Source organism: Lacerta agilis, chromosome 8, assembly GCF_009819535.1.
Source record: "Lacerta agilis isolate rLacAgi1 chromosome 8, rLacAgi1.pri, whole genome shotgun sequence".
Lineage (NCBI taxonomy): Eukaryota > Metazoa > Chordata > Lepidosauria > Squamata > Lacertidae > Lacerta > Lacerta agilis.
The window spans coordinates 39,460,766-39,485,968 of NC_046319.1; the positions used below are offsets into that span (position 1 = coordinate 39,460,766).

The 25,203-nt window shown below is 46.8% G+C and overlaps 1 protein-coding gene across 1 annotated transcript in view; it reads right to left on the reverse strand.

The window, feature by feature from the left end:
- The window catches only part of PMFBP1 (polyamine modulated factor 1 binding protein 1), a 76,244-nt gene that overhangs the window by 41,383 nt on the left and 9,658 nt on the right, over nt 1-25,203 (reverse strand). Inside the window, exons 2-3 of the mRNA XM_033157094.1 lie at nt 23,951-24,085; nt 1,663-1,730 (exon numbers count right to left, since the gene is read on the reverse strand). Coding sequence (XP_033012985.1) covers nt 1,663-1,730; nt 23,951-24,085 — 203 coding nt within the window. The remainder of the gene's footprint in view (nt 1-1,662; nt 1,731-23,950; nt 24,086-25,203) is intronic.

Consider the following 25,203-nt stretch of genomic DNA (forward strand, 5'->3'; position numbering starts at 1 on the left):
AATGTGCCAAGCGGCTGGCGTCGGCACCCTGTGGGAAAAGTTGACTGTAATTCTTTTGCTTTTAAAATCAATTAATCCGTGTGTTAATTAACGTCAAGTAGACAGAAGGAGGAGGGGAGAGTGAGAGTGAGAGAGAGAGGGTGGGTGGGAGGGAAGAAAGGAAAGAGCTGCCTGCAAGGGCGGATGGCAGACTCGTTGGCACGGTGCCATCCATTCAGTGGCAACGCCACAGTTTCGTGTGATAAGAGCAGCAGCGGGCATATGTTCTGGGGGTTCTGTACGTGGGCCAGACAGCGCGGAGCAGCGAAGGGAGATTAGCCAGAGCCCGGGAGCAGACAACAAGCGGCAGCCGAGGGCACGGGGTGCCAGGAGGAGGAGGGCAAGCTCGCCTCTCCCTTGGACTCCAGAGATCCAGGGGCTCCCCCACAGGCAAGGCGCCAACTGGACCCCTCCGCCATTTCAGCTTCATTCTGCTGCAGTGGAGCCAGCGCAACGGAAGACAAAGGCCGCCATTTCCGCCATGATGCCACTCCCAAGCCCGGGCTGGCATCCTTGAGCCTTTAAAAGAAGAAAGGAAAAGAAGGAGGCGCCAAGAGCAAAAACAGCCCTCCGTCTGCTTGCCCCTCCTGCGTTGCTGTGCCAGGGGCAACTGGGCATCTGTCGGCGTAGCAGAAGCCACGCAAATGGGTTGTTCGCTGCAAGCTGTTGGTTTGTTCACCAGGCAGGTTCATTTATAGCTAGAACCAGAAAGAGAGAAGACACTCCAGCCCAGTCAACAACCAGCTAACTGGAGACAGCCACCATTGAAGAAGAGATGCCACAGGAAGCATCATGAACGCAGGCTCTGACTGATACCAGCTGCCAGTCAGCGGACCAGAGAGTGATGCCAAACCTGCAGCGAAAGAGAGAGAGGAGATTGGGGGGTGGGGGTGAACGAGGACGAGCTGGAAGGTCTCCCGTAAGACCTCTGAAGGCAGGCAGAAAAGAGCATTATTTGGGTGTTCAGGGCTGGAGAGAGAACATTTCGCAATGCTTCTCTATGGACGTGTGACCGCTGCGTGTGAATGCGCACCTGAAGGCACAGACACTGGCACACACAGAGATAGGTATGTACAAGACGGGTGTGCCTGTATGCCCACTCGTTTGAGCATGCACTCAGATTTTATCCATGTGTGCATGCTTGCACACACATGTTGATGCCTGCGTATGTGCACGTGTGTAAGTTAGAAAGAACAAGTGTGCGAGAGCGAGTGAAAGAGAATGCCCGTGTATACACTTGCCACTTTTAACCCAGGTATACACAGATGTCCCCCCCCTCCACCAAGAAAAAAAAACAAACAAACCCACCCACCCTTCTTCAGAAGCAGATTTATTTCCATGCGTTGCTATCACCAGGGAGATGAATGGGGCCGATGGGACGCCCTTTGCAAGATCCACTATGGAGTGTGTGTGTGTGGGGGGGGGGGAGAGAAAGAAAAAGAGGGGGGGAGAGAGAGAATATATACCACTAAGATCTGTACCAACTTGAAAGCAGAGCGAGATCTGGAAGGTGCTACTCCTGACGCCCAGGTGGCACACCAGACAGGCCAGGTCCAGAGTCCCATTCTGAGGCGCGGAGGCTCTCTGGGGCTGCTTTGTAGAAAAACAAAGCTGCTTACTTACACTGTCTGTGCTGTTGTGGATCCTGAAAGGCTTTCAGCTGGCATCGGGCGCTGAGCCAGGGACGGGTGCTGGAGACAAAAGGAAGACACAAAAATAAAGTCATGCCACGGGAATATTAATTGGCTTCTCACTTAACAGGAATTTACAAAATATGCTAAATGGGGGTTTGTTTTCCCTCTTCGTCCGAAAAGAAACCCACTGAAGAGAAAAGCGGAGATTGGCACGCATCTATTTTGCATGGAAAATACTGGTACAGGATTTACTGCCAAGCGGCAGAGCTCAGGATTAACACAAATGGCATCTTTTGGGCATCTTTTTTTCTTCTAATGAACAAGCTTTTGCGGTTAATGAGGAATAATCGTTTTGCTAATGAGCTCTGAAACGTTAAGAGAAAAGAGGGGTGTTCTGTTAATCGCCCGGTGCAGTCGCGTGGCTGGATTACAAACGGAATGCAGGACGAAAAGGGGGGTGGGAGATCCTCCTGGAAAAGCAGCAGCAGAGAGATGGGTGCTGGGTCACCCGCAGTGCCCGCTCGAGCCTCCACACATCCGGCCAGCAGCAGCTTGGGTTTCTCAAACTCCGCAAAGTGGATATTCGGGGAAGATTACCACCACCGTCAAAGCGCGAGGCACGGCTGTTAATGTCTCCAGTGTTTAATCATCATACAGTAGAATGGTTTTATGCATATTTCATTTGCATATCATTAAGGCAAACTACAGCCAAGAGAGGTGCAGTGTTGCGGGCAGGGGTGGGGGTTGGGGGCAACGAGATGCCTGCCTATCTGCGTGAGATGCCAGGAGCCAGACCTCAGTCCGCCTTCCATTTGGAAACCTTTGAAAGTGGGATATAACCTGGGATACCTCCAATTCCAGCAGCGGAGCCTTCGAAGAGGGGACTGAGGCCAAGCCAAACTTGCATTGCCAGGAGGATCGCTGGCTCCAGGGGAATGCCCTGGCAGGTCTGCCCTTCTTCACAGGCATTTGGGATCAGATTAATTCTGGAGGCGATGTCGGGGGGGGGGGAGTGTGTAGTGGGGGCAAGGATATCCATGCGGGAATTGCAGCCCACCCTCTTATTAGCAAACAGTTGGGTCTCCTCTGTTTTCCTCCTTTGCTTGCTTTTCTTTTGGTGTCCCCACTCAGTCATTTCATCAATTACTTGCTGGCTGAGATCTTTTTGCCCTGGCACTAGCCAGCCAAGGAAGGCACCAGTGGCGGCAGCTGCAGCTGAATACAGGGGATTCTTTGTGGCTCTTAGACATGGCCAACGTCTTAATTGGGGGCTTTTATCACACTCAGACAACAGCAGGATTGTCACTGCTCCCTTTGGCTTTTCATCGGATGCTGGTTGGTTTTGGGGGTGGAGGGGCTTTCCTGCCAGCAGAACAACCATTGTCAGCTTCACAAGCTGCCATACGGTGACATGCTCTTGGCTCAGAAGCAGAACTTGACTGAAGAATTTTAGATAGCAGAATTTACCCCTTTCCTTTCCCAGCTTTCCCTCTTGGGCAACTATGAATATTTGGATGAGTTGAAATGGGAGGGTGCCTTGATGGTGGAGCTGCTGGTGGCAGTGGTGGCAGCACAAGGAGTTGAAGGCAGGCAGAACTAGGGAGGCACCGTCTTGGGGGGGGGGGCTTGCTGCATTTCCTCTGCTTGTGCCCATAGCGCTGCGGCACATGCAGATGTCGCTGTTGTTCTTCATAAAAACATAATGATATGCAAAAGCATAACGATCCCATTGGGGCGCAAAGCATCAATGAAATAACAGTGTTAGGACAGAGGGAGGGGGAGGAATGATGACAGACACCCGACTGAAGGAATGTCCACATAAATTATCTTTATTCAAATGAAACAGAACTGGTGGAGGGGAGGGAAGTGATGGTGAGTCATGAGTCACATGGAGTGCAGGCCAACTTTGAATGTGCCAAGGGGAGGAAGATCCTCTCTGCCACGCCCAGAGAAACACGCTGGAGAGAGAAGGCAGCTGAGACAGCGCTGCATTTCCAGTCACACGTTTCACTAGGAGACTCCGGGGGCATTCCTGGGAAAGGGACTTTCAGCGCTGCTCCAGCCTGGACTAGCATTTCCATAGCGGATGCAGAGAAGCCTCACAAGGAGAAGGGAGACAAGGCAACAGCACTCGTTTCACAGTAGCTGCTGAGGGTGAAACTTGGACCAGGCCAAAGACCAGCAGTGGCTGCTGGAAAGGAGGCAAGCTGGGGCCCAAGGCAGCCATACCTCTGAGGACTCTGTCCACTCCCGTTGCAAGCAGATTCCCTAGAGGTGGACTGAGGAAGCTAGCAAGTGGGGCTGAACTAGAGAACCCCATCATCCTTCTCCACACCTGGATTTGGGGGTCACTGTCCTGCTCAAGGTGAAAAAAGGAGCAGGAAGTGACTGATATAGTGCCCCTGGAAAGGAAATGAAACCAAAGGAAGTAAAATGGGGTTAGGGTCAAGTCCCTTCAGAGGTCCCACCTGTTGTTTTTAAGTTACAAAGAAATTGCAAAGCAGAGATGGCACCAAGTCCAAAGGGATGGAAGCAGCATCACGGAGTCCAAAGCAGGGTTGCCACACAGCTTATTTTGGAACAGACAGAATATTAGAACTACAACAGGGGTAAGGAACCTCCAGGTCCTCCAGATGCTGAACTACAATTTGCAACAGCCACAGCAAGCATGGCCAATGGCTAAGGGTGATGGGACTTGTAGTTCAGCAACAGCTAAAGGGCCAAAGCTTCCCCACCCACCCATTATCTAGCCCCACAAACACCTGAGAAATACAGTGGTACCTCGCTAGACGAATGCCTCGCTAGACGAAAAACTCGCTAGACGAAAGGCATTCGCTAGCGAAAGGCTGTCTCGCAAGACGAATTTTCCTATGGGCTTGCCTTGCAAGACGAAAAATTTCCGCGATTCCCCCCCCCCCCCGTCAAACCGCTCTTCCCCCGTTGGTGCTTTGCAAGACGAAATTTTTGCTAGACGACAGCACTCGCAGAACGAATTAATTTCGTCTTGCGAGGCACCACTGTATCTGAGAAGATTACAAGGGCTTCCTTTTTTATTTTTAAAAGAAGTATAAAAAACCCCCACATTAAACCAAAAAGAAGCCTACTGAAAAGGAATCCAAAGAGTGAAGGACCCAGTCCACGTGATGCAGTAGTTCTAGGTAACACTGGTCCTGGGTTCAAATCCCTCAGGGGTCTTGGTCTCTGTGCCATTTGTTTGGGCTGTTGGGAGGACAAAATAGGACAATCTCCATAGATTCTAAACCTAAACTGACTGGAGTGATGGAGGGACAGACAGCTGCCTTCTTTTGTGTCAGCCCAATAATATCACCTGCTCTGACTGGCAGCGGCCAAATAAGATATTTAGGGGCGGACATCCGCTCTGCATAGAAATTACACAGAACCATTCACGCCAACAGGCCTGATATTCTCTTCCATGAATTTGCCTAAGGCTCTTTCAGGGTGGAGGTGGATGGACCAGTCTATGTCTGTCTCAGGTCAATTTCCGAGGGGCTCAATCATAAGTCTTTTCTGTTTGGATTTTTGCACACTTTCCAAAAGAATATACAAAAGATCCACATGGGAATTGTACACATTTTGTACACAATCTTCCCATAAAACACATGTTTTAGATGCATTTCACTGCACTGTTCCTCCTAAAAGAGACAAGTTGTATACATCTTAACATGAAGTAAGTATTTTCACACACACTTCTCAGGACCAAAACAGAATCACAAAACCCAGAGAAGTGTGAAATATGGCTGACAGCTGAATTCTGAGCTGTAGGCAAGTTCAGGAAACGTTGAACTGGGTCAGTCTGCTGCAAAAAGCTGACAAAGTATATTACAAGAGTTCCTTCTTTTGGCTGTCCTAAATGCTATGCCAGTCAGTCAGTTTCACTGCATGGTCTCCAGTTGTAATATTATGAGGGTGTGCTTTCTCTACACCATGAATAAACCTGTTATGTCCTTTCACCATCTAATACACATGATGCAAAATCTGCAAAACCACACATTCTCCACTATCAGCTGCAGGAGTCAGTAATATGCATCCCAAAGTTGGCAAATGACCCAAGAGATCTTCTCTTATGTAGTCTTCTCTGGGGTTACTGAGGCCACTTGCACAGATATTTGGACAATTACATCTTTATAGGAATATTTTTGAATATTCCCCAAACCTCTCTTTGCTGAGCTAGACAGAGCCCAACCCCACTGGCCTTATGCTCTCAAGCTGTGACAACTCTAATGGGCTCACTTACCATCACTACCAACTACCAAGTGGGGAGATGTAGGTAAGCCACACCTTTCCTTGGGAATGTCATTTTTTATATTTGCTTTAAATATGAAGTAGTTGGGGTTCTCTTTTTTGTTTTGCTTTTAAATGAGAGAAACCTATGGTCACCTTATATTTAAAATTAAGATGGTAGTTCACCCATGCTCCTTAAATTTAATTCAGCCTTTAGGGGCATTTCCCCCCCTTCCACAGATTACAAAAACCAGAGGACAATCTGACACTATTATCACAGGTATCACATATGGCATCATGGACACCCCATTGAAATGTAAATACAACCTCACCCCAAAAAGTATCCACATGAAGACATAGGATGAATGGAAGACATTGCATTTCAGACCAGTTCTGCAAATGTGGATGTCTCCAAATCGTAACACCGAGGAATGAGAGAGCCATTGTGTGGTGTGTGTACATGTACACACACACAAAACACTTTTCTGTTAAGCTGGCAGAGGGGAAGCTGTTTCAAACTGTATTTTGCTCTGCTTCTCCTTTAAGTGGGTGACACTCCCCTGCCTGCCTAACAGAAAAGTGCAACCAAGCCCAGCACTAAGCAGGATTGCTCTCCCTTTGCAATGGATGATGTAAAAGGAAAATGATCCTGTCTTAGCACTAGGTTCTCCTTTGTGCAATGCTTCAAAGATTCCTCTCCCCCGCCACCCGTAAAAATTTAATAAGACCTTTCATAATGCAATGCAATACAAAACAAACTAATCTAAACAAAAGCAAAGGAAGAGAAAAAGAAGAATGCAAAGTCCTTTCTCACAGGGAGATCTTAAATTGTCCCAAACAGAAAAAGGTGAACCCTCCCAACTCTCCCCTGGGAGCTTCCCTATCTTCACCCAGCCTCCCACCCTAGGAGATCTTCCCTTCCCTGCCTCTCACACAGGGTCCTTCAACAACCATCCATCACCTTCATTTGTATGCAAACTCCTCATTAACCCTGAGTAGAGGGTAACAAAAAACACAAAGAAACAAAGCAAAGCAGGAGCCAAAACAAAGAAAAACAAAGAAGTAAAAATATTAAAGGAGTAAAAAATAACAATAAAGGAATATATTAAAAAAGTAAAAAAGAACTTCCAACTATGCATCGGTCAGCTGTATATACAAGAGTTCTTCAAAATTCTCAAATGTTTACTCCAGGGTAGTATCCAACTGTTCCTCCATTTGCTAGGCAATGCTTTTCTGTCTTTAAGTCCAGGCATCTCAAGTTCATTCATTTTTAATTCCAAAAAGTCCAAAAGAGGTTCTTTGATTATTATTACTATTGATAAAAGTAAATAATATTCTTTTTTCAGACTAACAAAACAATTTAACCTCCAGTATTGAGAAACAGTAAATCCTTGGTCTTTATTCCTTCAAGAGTATCTTTGCTGTGGTCATATATTGAGACAATGATCCATAGTTATTTACTTGTGTTATGTATAATCATTATTTCACACCCAGATTCTTATCTTCCTATTTCCTATTGGCCATCATTTCCCACCCTAATCTATTTTTAAAAACATGGTTTCCATTTCCTCTTCTTCCATTCTTTTTTCCAAGAATGTTGCAAGAGGCTTAATAATTTTTTCCTCTAGATTTAGTTCAAATTTTATAGTCATTTCTTTCCTAACTCTATTTCTGCCAGCTCAGGATATTTCTTAGTCTCTCCATCCGTGGTTTCCTTCCCCATCTCCAACATCATGACTCCAGCATTTAGCTCCTTCAGGCATGTGGAGGTCCTCTTGATTTCATCATCCATAGCCTCAAGCTTAACCATTACATTCTACTGCTCAGGCAAACCTCCACCAGTATTCTTTCTCAAAGGCTGCATATTTTCTCCAGCCTCAACTTTGTCCAATCCGTTTCCATTTACCATTTTCTGCATTTCCGCTCTTAGTTCTTTTAAGTGGTCCTTCAATAATTGTTGCATGACACCAATATCAGTGGAGTGTTTTTCAGTATTTCTCCTATACTGAGTGCTCTCCTTGAAATCCATAGTCCTTGTTTATCAGGAAGTTATATTCTTAACATTCCACTCTCAGAGCAAGCTGTCACATAGTTTCACATTACAAGCAGCTCATTCACCAGTCAAACTGAGGATTAAGAATAGAATGAAATAAAATGAAAATTTTTGAGTTGGGGAATCTCTTAGATGTTTAACAACTTTCTTTGGGACGTATGATTAGACTTGCAGGGGTCAGCAAACTTTTTCAGCAGGGGGCCGGTCCACTGTCCCTCAGACCTTGTGGGGGGCTGGACTATATTTTGAAAAAAAAAAATATGAACAAATTCCTATGCCCCACAAATAATCCAGAGATGCATTTTAAATAAAAGCACACATTCTTCTCATGTAAAAACACCAGGCAGGCCCCACAAATAACCCAGAGATGCATTTTAAATAAAAGGACACATTCTACTCATGTAAAAACATGCTGATTCCTGGACCGTCTGCAGGCCGGATTTAGAAGGCGATTGGGCAAGATTCGGCCCCAGGGCCTTAGTTTGCCTACCCATGTATTAGAGCATGCTTTTTTATTTTGTTTTGAGCCCTTTAATGGCATCTCGTCTTAAACCAGTTGTTGGGTCAGAGAGAGAGTCTCAATAGTAATTTATAGGAGTTTCAGAAATGATTGAAGAAAGGGAGGTTGAGCTGATCTTTGCCCTAAGGACTGGCACCTAGGGCTATTAAGTGGTGTTTGGCCAAGATTGCAGTTCTTCTGCTGCCTGGTCACTCACCTTGAAGATTTCTCAGTCTCACGATGGGAGAACAGTTCTTCCAGAACACTGGAAGTAACAACAACAACAACAACATCATTAAACACCACCTAATTATCTCTGATGATGGAATCTTGTCAGGAAAAGTTTAAACAGCCATGATTCCTCCCTGGAAGTCTAGTGCTTCAAAGGCTCCTGATAACCAGGTAGTTGTCAGGTGTCTGGAGAGCTGCAAAAAGTAGGTTTAGGGCAAACTCTTCCCTGTCAGCCAAGCCCCACCTTAGCTTTACAACATCAGGTTTAGAGCTGGTGGGCATGACTTTCCCAAAACAGTCTGGTGGGCCAAATAGGTAAGCCTGGCAGACCATGCCTGTCAAGCAAGATGGAGATTGTACCCCGTCTGCATTAGGTGCTGGAATAGTCTAGCATCTGATATAATAGACTGACCCAGCAAGTTCCCATGGAAGGTGAGCTGCATGGGACTGTGACCTTGGGCAATTTGAAATCTTCCATATGCCCACAACTTAAACATGTGAAAGTTTTAGTCTGTTTTAAAGTCTTACAGGCCTTTTTAAAGTGTATTTTTATATTTGTTTTATGTTGCATACCGTCCTGAAATTTGATATCATGAAGGGTGCTATAAAATAAACTTTAAATAAAAAAAAAATCTCTGCTATATGAAACCGGTAACTGGAAAAGCATGATTTTCACAGCAACACATTCCAGCACTACTAACCCTAAACTAAAAAGGCCCGATCTCTTTGGCCTTTCTTCCCAAGGCAGGGGCTCTGACCACTCCCACATATTTCCTGGTTGCCCTTTTCAGTTCTACAACATCCTAATTCAGATGGGATGAGAGATGGCACCATCTTCAGTTTGGATTACTGTAACATGCTCTACATGCAGCTCCCTTTGAAAAGTGCTCGGAAACTTCAACTGTCCCAAAGAGCTGCAGCCAGATGGTTGAACAAGGTTGATTATAGGGAGCATAAAACTCCATTTTTTTTTACAACAGCTCCACTGGCTATCCATCTGTTTCTGGGCACAATTCAAATTGCTGGTTATGACCTATAAAGCCCTCCGTGGCTTATGCCCAGGCTATCTGAAGGACTGTATTCTCTCCTGTGAACCTGACCAGGCTCTGAGAGTTTTGGGGAAAGCTCTTTTCTCAGTCCCATCATGCTCACAGACATGCTTCATGGGGATGTTGGAGAGGGCCTTCTTGGTGGCTGCTCCCAGACTTTGGAAATCCCTTCCTAGCTAGACTGGCTCCCTTTTCTTCTCCTTCTGCTGGCAGGTGAATACTGTTGCATTCAGACAGGCCTTTGGAAACTGCTTTTTTTTAAGAAAAGAAAAGAAAGGGTGGGTTTTAATAGTGGTGTGTTGTTTTTCTTATCTGTATTTTAATAGATTTGTTTTTATATTTTGTTAACCCTACTAGAGTTTAATTAATTTTTAACAATTATCTTTTACATGTTTTTAGCTTTTTGTATTTTATCTGTGTTCTTTTAATTGGTGTAACCTGTCTTGAGTCCCAGTTTGGGAAAAAGGTGGGTTATAAATAAATGTAATAGTAATAACAACAATATGTTTTATAGCCACGCACCACGACTCTTGCAGAAAACAGCATCTCTTCAAGCTTCCAGAAAAGCATTGCCAATGAGGAGGAAAGTTTCCATTTATTCCACATATATGCCCCTCTTCTTAAAAATCAAAAAGCAGTTTACAAGTAATAGTACAAAATACCTCACCTGCAACAGCTAATCAAAACAGTACTGTTCAACCAGCTCATCAGCTCTAAATAACAGCATCAGTGTGTTATTATTATACTGTATTAATAATAGACTGCTCAGTAAAAAGCCACCTTGAAAGCCTCATCAAAAAGATCTGAAGACTGGGATGAAAAGGTGTGTCTTAAGTAACTGGCAAAACTGGCCCCAGGCCTGGCTTCAGCATCCACTGTGTAGCTTATTTCATGGGCAGTAGGGCTTGGCCTGCAATCTTGCCTCCCCACCCAGTGGAGGACTCAGGTTAAAAGCTGGCTTCATGGACCCTCCAGATTTCCCTACATATCACCCAATACATCAGGTATGAGTGCCCTCTCTTCATAGAGAAAACTTATGTAAACACATCAAAGGCATTTGAAGTGCCCATAGACACTAAAAGGAAACCCTTTAAAATAAGGCAGGGTCAAACAGCAAGTTTAGGTTGGGAAGAGGTTTTATAGATAAAGTGTGTATATAACAGAAAGCTCTATAACAGACGACAGTGTCAAAAGACAGCAATAAAGGTAACCAGGATTAACTGGGGGGGGAGGCAGCTTTGTTTTTCCCAAACTGGAGGCTCTGCTGCCCATTCTGTTTGTTTCTCAGCCAAAGATTTAGATTGCTGACCCTGGAGCTGCCAGTACTGGCTAAAGATGCTTCAGCATCTCTGTACTTTTCTGCATCTCAATGCACTCTGACCTCATTATTTACAATCCTGCCCCCGCAAACTACATGTACATAGCCTTGCAACTGAGGATAGTCCAAGAGCTTGCACCTTAATAAAACTGTTAGTCTTTCAGGTGCCACAAGTGAGGCCAGGGCCCCCAAACTTAGCAGTCTAGATGTTAGTACGCTGAGCAGCAACAGCAACACCAAGGAAATGGTTGTAACAAAGGCCTTGGATAGGGCCCCCTTCACGCATATCTTAGTGTGTAGAAAGAACAGGGAGGTGGGGGATTTACAGAAAGCCCAGCAGCACCAGCTGCTGGCAGAAGCTGTATAGAGGCCAAACTGGGGCAAGAGCAAATGCCCCTCAACACACCCCTCCCTAAGTAGAAGCATGCTCAGAAGTGAGCCCAGCACTACCTTCTGAAGGCCAACAGACTCGACTCCAAGAGCAAAGCTGCAGATGGCTAAGAGGCATTGTGACTCTTGCCGAGAGAGAGCAGAACACTGTTTTGCAAACAGATGCACCATGGAAGAGAGGAACGACACACACCTGTCATTTGGTGTTACACATAAGCAGTTTATTAAAGAATTAAATATTTATAGACTATAAAGCAAGCAGGGCGAGGGGTTGAAAACAGCGTGCTGAGAGGGGCATTATAAAACAATGAGGCTGTCAGTGATTGATCAAGTATGGAGAACACAAGCGTGTGAGAGAAGCACTGCGCCAGCAGCAGCAGAGGCCCCCGAGTTGCAGGAGCCTATCTGGGTTACTGCAGGAAGCCTCCCTTGACTGCTGCTAATGGAGCCAAAAAGGGCTAGAGAAGAGTCCAGGCTGTTGACCGCTGTTCTGCACAGCCCAGAAGACTTCCTCTCCAAATGTCAAATAGCCACTGGCCTGGGTCTCAGCAAGAAGAGCCACCTCCAGGGGACCAGGCAAGGAAGCAAGCTTCAAGGGACTGGAAATGTAGCAGTAATGCCCTTTAGAGCAATGTCCTGGCTAGGTCATGACATAAGCAGCTTGCAAGGGCATCTAAGAGCAGCCCTGAAGCTGGATCAGGCCAAAGGGGGACCATCTAGTCTGGCATTCTGCTCCCTGCAGTGCCCAATCAAATGCCTCTGGGAAACTTACATGCCCAAGAGTACCTTCCCCACTTGGCTTCCCCAGCAACTGGTGTCCAGAGGCAGGCTGCCTCCCTGGAAGTGGCAAGCAGCCACCATGACAAGTAGCCACGAGAGCCTTACCCTCAAGGCATGTATCTAATTCCCCTTCAAAGCAATCCAAATTTGCAGCCATTAAGGCATACTGAGGAATTGAATTCCCTAGTTTAACTATGTGCTGAGTAAACCTCCCTTTCATCTGTCCTGAAGCGCCCACCATTTAATCGGTTCTTCCTTGCAAGGCTATCTCAAGGCTGCAGGGAAGCACTGGGTCTCGGCTTTCTGTTCGCAAAAGTATCTCAAATCCATTCACAATGGGACCTCGATGTGGCTGCATGATGCGGGACATGATTCAGTTGTAGATCAGCAGGCAGCCCACAGTGGCCTCTCCCTCTCCACAGCTAGACTTGAGGCAGCTCCTGGCAGAGGCAGGGCCACTTTATTCCTGAAGACACAAGTGAAGCTACAGCTGCAAGAATCTTCTTGCTTTTCTCAACCCAGGGTTCAATATTCTCCCTAGCAGACGTGAACACGAGATTTCCCCATGCTGTAATGCCTTGGAAGTGCCCAGCCTTTTTAAAGGAGGGCCCCTTGTCTGTTTTGTGGGCAATTGGCTGGGTTTCTCACATAATGCCCCTCCCTCTCTACCATGTTTATGAGATCTGCCTACAAGCCTCTGGCGAAGATGCCTCCAGCAGCCACCTCCATTTCACAAGACGAGAAGCATTCTTCAGATTCAAATGCTGTGAGGTCAGCAGAGCTGTCGAGATGTTGCTCTTCCCCCTTTAAAAGCGATGAGCTATTTACTCCCTAACAATTCTGCTTCAGAGCTGGTTTAGCATTTTTATTGGAATGTGAAAGCTCTTAAAAGAACAGGGAAAAAAATCTAATCAGGCAGAAGAGATAGAAAACTTGCTGAATTTTTGCTCTCCCCCCCCCATGCCCCCCTCAACCCTATCAAAAGCCCATCTTCCATTCATTGCTTCCCGATGTCATTATGACAAGCGGCTACAAATCAATAGCAGGAGGAAAGGCCGGGCCAGCCAGCATCAGCCAGTGATAAAGACTCCCTCTCAGCCCCGCTTTGCTAATAGCACATAATAGCAGCCATTGGTGCCCCGCATTAAATCATACATTTCACTCGGCGTTTATTATGGGATTTTTAAAACTCCTCACTAAATTGGATTTTCTCGATGGTCTCTAATTTCGACATTTATCATTTAAAATTAAACTCCTCTGTGGAGATGAAGAATGAAAGGGGGGGGGGCAAAGAGAGAAAGGGGGAAGAAAAAAGTTTTGTATTTTTCTTCTCTTTAAAATGAAAACCCATAAATAATATTCAAATTCCACTACCACAAGCCCTAAAAATTTTATGTATCTAAAATGTTAGAAGTTTGGCTGGAATTGCTTTGGGAGATTTGCTCTGAAGCTGTTAAAAAGGAAGGATTATTATTATTATTATTCTAAAAAACACCATCCAGGCTTTTCAGTATTCTGATTTGGATCCAGCTCTATGCAGATGGCTCAGGGGCAGTTCCGCTTCCACCTGGTGACCCTGTTACAGAGTACAGGCTCCCATTAGCACACAGCACAGAATTCAACAGGCATTAAGCAGAGGGGTCTGTGTGGTAGGAGGGGTGGGGGCGGCCTCCATTTCTGAAGCTCCAGTTCTGTTCCCAGCATAGCAGGAAAGAGAAAGGCACACTGGTGGCCACAAGCAGGGTGCAGGGAGAGAAGAAAACACATACAGTGGAGGCAACAGATGCAGGTGTTGGAGGCAATGCCTACTAGATAAAAGAAGTGGTGAGGTGGGAGCAGCACTGTGTGACATCCCTCCCACCAGGTGACTATGAAGAAAGAGCAGTTATAATAAAAGAGGTGGTGTGACACCCCTCCCACCAGAAAGAGCAATTTTAGAGAAAAGACCAACAGAATTGGCAGAAAGTTCGCTGGAGGGTCTGGGCCAGGCCTCAAACTTTGTGCTCCAGAGTCTTGGTTATCCTTGCTTTTGCCTCCCTTCCAAATCTCAATGGCTTTCTCTCCTCTCTCTTTTTGGACTTTATGGCCCACAACTGAACATGCTGCTTTACACAAAGTCTGAACAGTTCCAAAGTAAGTGGAGGGGAGAGAGGCATTGCCAAGTTTAGACATGATGGCCTCAAGGACCCTCTCATGAGCATCACTCTTGGCCCATGCACACAACAGCAAAAGGGAGGTGAGGCTACAGCCACTTTCTTGCACTCCATTGCCCCAGAAATGGCAGGGTGGTGGTAGGGCACCTCAAAGGGCCACAGACTCCACAGCACCACATCAGGAGCACACCTGGCTCATGACTTCCAGGCAATAGTGCACCAAGCTCAGCACTTGCCCTGGCAAAAGCCGCATTTCCTGCCAGCCACACATTCCCCCCCCCCCCGCAACCTGGCCCACACACTAGTCTACAGGGTGCTGCTGGAGACAAGAGGAACTGCCCCAAGCAGTAGGCCTTGCCTCAGTATGACAGGCCAGGCCTGGAAGAGATGCCCAACAATTCTTGCTGAGCTTGTGCAACCTCATAGTTTCCTGCAGCTCCAGATTCCGAAACATCCTGTGGCTTATGGATCCTGGTAATCAAACTCAGCAACAGTTGAGAACCACTCAATCTTTCCCTACTGGAAATGTGTGTAAGACACCATGGTTTGCAATTAGCTGACTGGGATTAAATGCCACTCGGGCTGGGCTTTCCTCTTGCTGGATGCCACGGCTCTGCCTGCCTGAGGATGTTGCTGGCAGGATTCCCTGACTTGTGAGGGCCTGCTGGAAATAGCATGGGAGGCACGAAGAGCCGCCAAGCCTTTTTGAAGAAGAGTTGAGTTTGAGCTTAGTGAATTCAAGTAAGTTGCTTGGTCCATGTTCCAGAAACAAAGACATCTCCCAAGTGGAAGAGAAGGAAAGAAATGGAACAGCCACCCTCCAAAGCCCAGGCTGCTCCGAGCACAACTGGCTCTTCAAGGGGGTGGGTGGGTGAAAGATGCCCCTCTCCCAACCAAGCCATTCATTCACTCTGCCGTGAACAGCCATGCTCCAACATACATGGCCCTGTGAGGAAGAGAAGGCTCTAAGCTCAGCCTGCATGTTCACACCTGATCTTGGTCAGGCCTCTAATCCAAAATGGAAAAAAGAACAGCCATTGCTACACAGGCAGGAGGAAATATCTCCTCAGTACTGGATGGGCTGTTGCAAGCAGGGTGACCTCACAATGGCTAACCAGGAACCTCCCCACAAATGCTCTAGGAGTGGCAGATTTAAACAGCCTTTGGATTTGCATTCCACCACACGGAACACTTGCTGGGTTTGAGGGAGGGAGGGATCAAGTAGAACACAGCTGAGTCACCCTATTCAGGCCCGAGAAGGTGCTGCCAATTACTGGATGGGAGATCAGAGACTTCAAACAAAGAGCTTAATAGTACTCCAATAATCAACAGTTCTTGCTCCGTGGCAATTGTGAAATATCATCTTTGTTTTAAACTGTGATTCAGTCTATATTTTGTAGCTTTTCAGGAGCACACAGAATTTTAGAGTACAGTTCAGCAAGCCATAAAATTCCAAGTCATGGCAAACGTAGTTCACAACACACACCATGTCCCACTTTTTGAATGTTACAGTTCATTGTTTTTCACAAGTAATGTGCTTTTCTGCTATCTACCATTTGACTGGAGAGGAACGATGAGAACGGCAGAAGCCAGGAGACAAAATAGGCGGCTTATAGCAAAGCACAAATCATGCCTCCCACCTTCTCCCTACCTCAGTTTAGTTACACAGCTATCCTGGGAAAGAGGGGATAGGTGCACATCTGGCGTGGAAAATGGCTAATGCTCTTCCCCACAGCATTCAAGCAAATCAGAGGGGCTGCAAGCACTACGTGGGGAGAGTGGTGGAAGATACCTTTTCAGCAGCAGAAGTGGCCAGGAGGGCTTAGAAGGCTTCCAAGCAGGGATTCTCAGAAAAGCCGAAAGAGCAGGAGGCCCTGGCCCACAGACAGGGCACCTTGGGGAGAGCAGTTCTACCCTAGAACGGGTCACAATCAGCCGAACATGAGCTCTCCTCACCCCACCCCACTTGTACCGCTGCTCTGTCCTGCCTCTCTTCTGTTAGCTGGCTGAGCAACGATATCCAACAAGGGCTCATGAATGGCTCTGCCTCAAACTGGAACGAGGTCTTATGTGGTGTGCCAGAGGGCTCTTTGCAAAGCCCCGGGCTGTTCAACCTTTTTACAAATGACTTGGATGGAAATGTAGAGAGGACTCTAACCAAATTTGCAGGTGACACAAAGCTGGGAGGGAGACATCAGCACAAAAGACAGATGCCAGATCCAAAGTGATCTTGACAGGCGAGAACACTGGGCTGAAACCAACAAGAGAAAATTCAATAGAGATAAACGTGAAGTCCTGCACTTAAGAACAAAAGAATCAAAGGAACATGAACACGATGGGGGAGCCTTGGCTTGGCAGCAGGATCTGCGGAAAGGATCTGGGTGCAGAGGCTGTTCACAAGCCAAAAATGAGCAAGCAGCCCAACGTAGCTGCTTTAAAAAAGCAAACATAGTCCTAGGTTGCATTAATAAAAACATCACATCTAGGTCAGGAGTTCCCAAACTGTGGTCCACAGCATGTGTGCATTAAGTATTTATATTAATTTTAAAATGAATTTACATTCCTACTTCCATTTCTTATATTGTATTCCATTGCATTACAAACTGAATTTTATTGAATGCAAATTGTAATATAATAAAAAACAAGCAATAAAAATACAATTAAAAAACCCACACAGCATCTAGCACAGTGCATTGCAATTGTTACAATGGGCAGAAATATTACTAAGTGGCCAATGGAGGGGGAAGTATGGGATCTAGATCAGTGTTTTTCAACCTTTTTTGGGCAAAGGCACACTTGTTTCATGAAAAAAAATCACGAGGCACACCACCATTAGAAAATGTTAAAAAAAATTAACTCTGTGCCTATATTGACTATATATAAAGTAATTTTCCCACGGCACACCAGGCAACATCTGATCTAGATCATGGGAAGTCATAGCTCTGCTGAATTCTGTGCTGCTCAGACCTGCATCTAGAGTAATGTGTACAGTTCTGGGCACTATATTTTAAGGAGAGCATGAACAAACTGGAGTGTGGCAAGAGAAGGGTGGCAAGGATAGTGAGTGATCTGGAAACAAAGCTCTACGATAAACAGTTGAAAGAACTGCTGGGCATGCTTGGTGTGGAAAAGAGAAGGTGAATGAGGCAGGGGATAGCAGGTATTTCAAACATCTGAAGGTGCAGTTGACTCTTGTTCTCTGTTGCTTCAGAGGACAGGACAGGGACTCATGAGTGAAAATGACAAGGAAGCTAATTTTGGCTAAAGATCAGAAGAAGCTTCCTAAGGGAAAGAGCTGCTTGATAGTGGATGAAGCACCTCTGCTGTGGGAGAGGATGCACTCTTCACCTTCTTTGGGGGTGTTTCAAGCAGAGGCTAGCATGTTGGCTACGTCCTACATTGAGGAGGGGGTTGAACCACATCATGACCTCCAAGATCCCTTTGGACTCCATGATTCCAGCGCAGGGAAAACAGAGTGACCTCTGCTCCAGCCCACCAGCTGCATGTGGGCAGAAGCTTCATCCTCCTCCACAGGGCCTGACTCTTTTTCACTGGCTCTGAATCCAAAGCCTGGCCCTTGGCACCTGGAGTGGCAGGCAAGAGACTGATGAGCAGCCGCAGCAATGGCTGTCTAGATGGGGGATCTACAGCTCCAGGGACCCAACATTTTAAATGTTTCCAAACCAGCCAATTTCCCAGATCACCTAATCAAGATGCCTACGTCTTTGGGGAGGGGGGAGCAGCCAGGGAAGACGTCACCTTTCCAGCAAGAGAGCAGAATCCATTATAGGAAACACTCTGGAAGGAGGGCGCCCTTTGCAGAGCTTGCGGCCTGGGGGCCTCATTATTCTCCTGACTGTGATTCAATTTGCCCTGTTCTAAAGACCCCTCCCAACCCAACACACCAAATATGCACCTAGCCAATAATTTCCAATTAATGCAATCAGTTGCTGACTTCTCCCTGACCCCGACAATCACCTGGTTGGGCCGAGTGGAAGGCAAACAGCACCGGGGAGAAAAGGCATAGCAAGAGGCTGTCTGATTAATTCCCCCCTTCCCCAGCCCAATAGCTTGCTTGCTGCCCCCCTCCCCTCCCCACACAGCTGGGATGCTTCTAGGCATCTGCCCAGGCCTGTCCTCAGACATAAATAAAGGAAACGGGGAAAGGGACCCTTCTAGGCGATTATGAAATCAGCGCATGAAAAATAAGAGCCATCATTACACTGAAAGAGAGGGGGCTTGGGGGGGGGAGGGAGGCAGCAAGAGAATCTCTTTCTGCAGATTTGCCTTTGAGAGCGGCAAGGGGCCGTTCTGCTGCTTACATTCCGTTGCCCTGGCAACATACTCCTGTAAAATAAAGATTATTAAAGCGCATATGATTATTCGGCTGCTGAGTGAATGAGGCAGCGGCGGCAGCTGCTTCTGAATTCCTTATCAGAGGAATTCAATTTCTGCCCAAATTGCGTTTCTGCCACCTCATACAGGCACCCCACCCCCATACCAATCCAGACACCGGTTCCTCAGCTAGAGAAACCACTGGGGTGCCTTTCATGCCTCCCCTTTGCCATTTCCGGCAATTGCTTCAGTCCACACAAGCAAACTGGTGCCGGCCCACTGCCCCCCACCACAAGAGAGAAGCCTACCCAGACAAACCACACCCTGGGGTTGCAAGGGAACAGCTATTCTGCTACTCTGATAACCAGGTGGAGAGGAATTTTCTGCTTATTATTCGTCCTTAGCACAGAGGTGGGAAAATAAAAAAACCCAAAAGGGCTGAACCAATCCCTTCTCCCCCACTTCTCTTACTGGTTCAAGGAACCACCAGTCATACTGAGGAGCTGAAACCTGCCCCCCCCCCAAAGCCCTTGGGTCCTGCAGTTGAAACCCAAAGAGCTACAGAGAGCACATACTAGAAAAGAGGCTTCCTCAGGGCAGGGCAGAGCAGGGCTGGGACTGGAGAGCTGGCCACAGGACTTGCCTGGCCAGACTGGGTTGAAGGCCCACCCCGTCCCAGCAGAAATCTGTGACAGAATAAAGCAGAGTTTGCTGCCAACACCTTGCAAATCAGAGTTAGGAAGGTTCTCTTGCCAGCTGCCATTGAGAAGCCGTTGCCCTCACTGTCATAGGTCCAAGTGGGCATTTGGCAAAAGAAACAAGCCCAGCCGATGGAGGCCCAAGCAAGAGCCAGGCATGCGCATACAGCTCCAGCCACCTGCTGCCACTCCCAGCACTGCCCAGCAGGTGTCTCTGTAGCTCTGGGAATCCAGGAAGCTCCGTGCAGCCTCTCCCCACATCCTGGATTACGCAAGCAGGCAAAGCGAAGCACAGAAGGGAAGAGAGAAGAGCTCACCCAGTGCTGCCTACCTGCGAGAAATGGTTGTCTGCAGGCCAGGCCAAGCAGGCTCCTGGGCTGGAGCAGCTCATTACCCCTGTAGTGTAAGTCGAGATGCCGGGGAACTTTTGAATTGCCAACAGAACCACTCATTTGAGGAGAAAGCCAGAACTGACTGAAGGGGCCTCAGTAGGCTGAGCAGCAAGAACTGCCCTTTGCCCACTTTCCAGCTTTTGATGGACCCCACAGTTTGGTTAGGAAACAACAAACTATTTAAAGTGGAAAACAAGTACAAGATTGCCCTCGTCTTAGAGAAAACAGAATCTTCCTGAGCACAGAAGGGGGAATTCTGTGGCTTTAGGCCAAATAAAAACATGCACAAACCCCAAAAAAGGATTCAAGATGCGGCCTCCAAGCATGCCAATGTGCTGCTGTCCGTTTTGTGCTAGATGACTAATTGGAGAGTACCTGTTAACACTGAGGTTCTTTGAGCGCATGGCCATGCACCACTATTGACCACCCTACACCATTCATTCACACACACACACACACACACACACACACACCAACAACAAACAAGGCACTTTTCAAGCCTGTCTGGAGTTGCCCTTACCCTTGCAGCAGGGTGGGATAGGAAGAAGACAGCAGACACCCAAGGAAGCTAAAAGGCCTTGTCCCCACACTCCTTTCCCCAGAGCCATGGAAAGAGAATGGGGCAACTCTAGGCGACTGCTGAGGAAAAATTTGGGGACCCCAGACTGATGGGTTTCTTTTGCAGCTGTATTCTGCAACATGTCATTGACACAATAATAGCCTATCAGTGGTGGATTTATATTGGGCTGACTACACATCATTCTACTTTGGTTGTTCTGCAACACTTCCTCAGGGTTGCTGCATTACTGCCATCTGGACACACCCCTGTGTTATAGTGCAACAAAAGCAGGATTTCACCAGGAAGCCACGGGACATGCACTGACTGGAAAAGAAGCTGTATGTCCATCCCAAAACTTTTGCAGGCACAAAGTTATTGAAAGCAGCGTCATGTAGATAAGCACCCCTATACCATCAGCAGCACAAATAACCAGGAATGCATAGAATAAAGGACATCAGGAGGGGGCTGAAGTGTTCATTCAGAACTCCTAGACATAACAAATGGTTGCAGTTGAGGGTATGGTCCCACTCCAATAAGCAGTTATCAAATTGTCCAGCTATTAGGTTTCTAAAGGACACAAGGCTACTGATGAAGACTTTGTCAATACAGTATGTGTTTGGCCAGTGTGTGTGTGTGTGTGTGTGCAATGAAACAATATCTCTGTCATATATGCAATCAACAAATTTGCGTTTTCTTTCCCACATTTTCTTCTTAGCTCAGTTTTCTGTTTGCCATCTGTTATGGTCTAACACTCCAAAGCTTAGAGAAGAGCAGGAACACCCTGCTGGCCCCTCTCACCCTGCAACCTGGATTGGTATTTCTCCCAACCTTATGAAGCAGGCAACAGCCACTTGCTGCAGTAAGGGCCAAGATTCTCCAAGAGGGGGAGATGGAAAGACTGGCCCATGGGTCCTCTCATTCGCAGTGCAATCTGTGGGGCCAGCACACACACAGGCCCATCTACAGGCTGCCCTTCTTTCTGCCTAAGGGCATGTAGCAGAGAAAAGGCCAGTGGTTCTATTCAACTGGGGCAGAGATTCCTGCACCAAGTTAATTGCTGGGAAAGGGGAAGCTGCCTTTGTTGCCAAACTCAGAAAAGAGGAAGAGGAGGAGGGGTAAGGTGGAGTGGAGGACAGAGAGCAAAAAAAGGAGGGGGGAGAAAGGGAGAGAAAGTCCTGTCTGGTGGGGAAAGAGCAGGGTTTCCAGCTTTTCCATTGGTCATCAAAGCTGTAATTTGATGTGCAAGTGACTCATCTTCATGATGTGAAAAGGTTAACCCGCTAATTTCTATGCCTCCCCCCATGAGTTGACAGCTACCGGAAGAAAGAAAAATGAGGGAGGAGGCTTGCCAAAAGACCTGTAGAACAAGAGAAGGGGGTTCAGAAAGACCCATTGAAACAGGCAAAAGGTGTAGAGAGATTCAGAAGAACCTGTGAAAAGAGAGGGAAAAGGAAAAACAGGGAGGTTACTGTAGGTTTGAGGGCGGTCCCAGAATGCTAGTGGGACAGAAAATGATTCTTGCAGTGGGTTGGTTGGGAGGAAAGGCAATGAAACTGAAAGGGGGAAAGCATAGTAACTGATGGGACAAGAGAGGAAAAGGGCATGTGCAATGAGCTGAAGAGACAAAGCAGAGTTGATAGAGAAGCACAGCTTGCTGGATGTGAGAATAAGGCAAACCTTCCCAAGCCTACCATCCCACAGGCACTTCCAGCAACCCACAAACAGAGGGGGTCCTCCTCCTTCTGCTCTCCAGCAATGAGTACTTGGAGGTATGTTGCCTCTGAACATGGAGCTGCAATGACCAAGAGTTGTAGAGATGGGGGGGGGTGGTATTCATCTAAGCTTTACTCAGAGAAGACCCACTGAAATTAAGGAACATGACTATGGTAAATTTGATCTATTAATTTCAACAGGTCAATATGGAGTAAACTTTAGTTGAACAGCATCCAGAGAATTCAACTCCCAAGACTTTGCTGAATCCACTTTTCAAGGCAGGAAAAACCAGCATCTACCACAGCATCCCATCTCAGGAATTCCACAAGTGAACTGCATTGTGTAAAGACATACCACCATCTGCTAATCCTTTCATTGGTGGGCCCCAAGTTCTAATAAGAAAGGGAGAAAAACTCCTCTCTGTTCCATGTTCTGCACATGATGCATAATTCAATGAAATTCTATTAAGCTCTTTCTTTTCTAATCTAAAAACCATTAAAGGCTTTAATTGCACCTCATACAGAAGGTGCTCTAACCTCCTGATCACTCAGGTTGCTCTTTTCCTGCTCTACTGCATTCTATTGAGAAGGGACAACCAGAAAGGTGCACAACTGCAGCAGTGCCAGAGATGAACATAAAGTCATTAAGCTTCTTGGACACCTCCTTTCCAGGCCCCAGCTTGGAATTTGCCTTTCCCACCCACCCCAGCTACACACAGAACTGGATTTTGCACTGAACTTTACATCATTCCAGTCCCAATACTTCCTTAGAAAGTCAGTCTAAAACCCCACTTTAACACCCTATCAGGGTCTTATATGAACATTAAGGATTATTTCCCCCCAATACACAGAAATTCAGGTTGACTTACACTAAATGGCGCCTCTGCTTAGCCGCCAGGCACTCCCTTTGGAGTTGTTTGTAATTTGTGCAAGTCTTTACCACTCTGAAGTAGTTTGGAGTCATCTGTCAAACTGGTCATCTCACCACTCACTCCAGCCTCCAGTTCATTTGTGAATCAGTGACATAGCCTGGTTCCAAAACAGGTCCTCAGGTGACCCCACTCCCTCCTTGCCTCTACTGCAGAAACTGTCCATTTGTTCCTATGCTGTCTCCTTCCTGCTCTCTAAGCAGTTACTGATAGCAAAGCAAGGCCTGTTCTCTTATTCCAAGACTGGAGCCTTTGGGGATGGAGTCTGCCAAAAGCCACTTGGAGGTCCAAACATAAAAAGTTTACTGGGATCTCTCTGTGTACCAACCCTCTCAAAGAACTCCAGAAAGGTTGGCAAGACAAGATTCCCCTTGGCAAAAGCCCCCATAACTCTTCCTCTGAAAGGCTTGTATTTTCTGCTCCAGGCTGCCTTAACCTGGTGCCCTCCAGATACAACTCGCATCAGCCCCATCTAGCATGCTTAGTGGTCAGGGATGGATGATACAAGTAGTTGTTCAAAAAGATCTAGGGGGTACCACATGGAGGGAGGGACTGTTTTATATTCTTAACCATTCAAGTTTGAATTGTGCTTTCCAACAACTTATACAATGGGCTAAGGAGCCTGTAATTTCTGGCCTCCTTCATAATATATATTTAAAATAAATAAATTAGATTTATTTTGGCTACCCTCTAATAGCCTCTGGTAAATTGGATGATTTGACAAACCCTTACATATTTCTGCTAGAAGATCAACACAAAGGTTTTTCTGTGGTTAACATTGTGCTGCAACTTCAGTTAATGTAGAAGTGTCTCTCTCAGAGTGAATGGAGTTGGGCATCTTGTCTCTGCCTTAAACAGGCAGACCCACAGCTATCAGCAAGGAAAGTTGTGCCCTGGAACCCAGGACTGTGACCCCTCATCCAGCCCCTACACAAACCTGAAATTTGTCCTCAGCTGCAGCCAGTTTCATGAGGTCAAGCATTTGGTTCTCCAGCTCCTCCACTGTCTGAATCAAGATGGTGTTCTGGTCACTCAGATCTATGATATAGGCTTGCAGAAGCCTCACCTCCATCTGCACATGGAGAAGAGAGAAAAAGTAGAGCCTCAGACACCCTACTCAGTGTTGAGAATTAGGAAACAAGGACAGCAGACTGGGTCTACCCCAGAGGGCATTTTCTGAGAAAGTGGTTTGGCTCAGAAACCAGCTGACAACAATGACAGACCCCCGATGAGGACCCAGAACGTAGAGTTGAGTATGTTCCTAGTCCACCTGGAGGGGCGGGGGAGAAACCAAACTTCAGAAAAGGGCCTTCCTATCCAGGTCTTGTTTGCCTTTGCAGGAAACAGCTGGAGCTACTTTTTGCAGGAAACAGTGGGCCTGGCCTTCTACATACCAGAATCACTCAGTAACCTAAAGAAGCCACTATCTTCAGGCAGCCTATGCAGAACTTTGCAGCCAGAACATCTCTTTCAACTCAAGTGTGTCTTTCTTTCCTGAGAGAAGGGTATGTGGGAATGGCAGCAGGTAGATGGAAGAGGCAATAAATGGAGAGAGGGCTTTGGCTGCTCTTTCCAGTATCTCTCATCTTAAACCATCAGGGGTGTCACCTCACAGAGCCATAGTCTTGGTCAGTACCTGGTCCCACATAATCCCACATAATCAGTACTTGGTCCCACATAATCACAACATTGAGCTTTTGGGTCACAGAAAGGCCAGAAATGACCTAGCACCAAGCCACAAATGTCCCTAACTCATGTCTCCATTCCCAGGATGTACCTCTTAGCCCTTCAAAGAGGCAGTTGCCCTGGCCAACTCCCTGCTGGAGAACAGCAGAAGAGACCAAATCCATGTTGCCATGAGACAAAGCCAGGGCCCGCTCACCTGGTGGGTTTGCAAGTTCACTCGTGCCACCATTTGCCAAGATAGGCAGCCACCTCTCCCTTCTAGCTGCTGGGAGCAGGAAAAGGAGAGCAGCAAAACTGTGCTTCCCAGTGACAAAGGCAGCTACCAAAGATGAAGGAATTCACCCAGAAGTCTTCACTAGTAAAGTTTTGGCTCATGGAAACCTGTTCCTAATCAACCAAGCTACTCCTTTGGGGTCAAATAAAGTGATTAGCTTATTAAGTAGCAAGCTTTTAATAAGCAAATGTGACTAAAAATTCTCCTCCATATCCTGATAATTTCAGTGT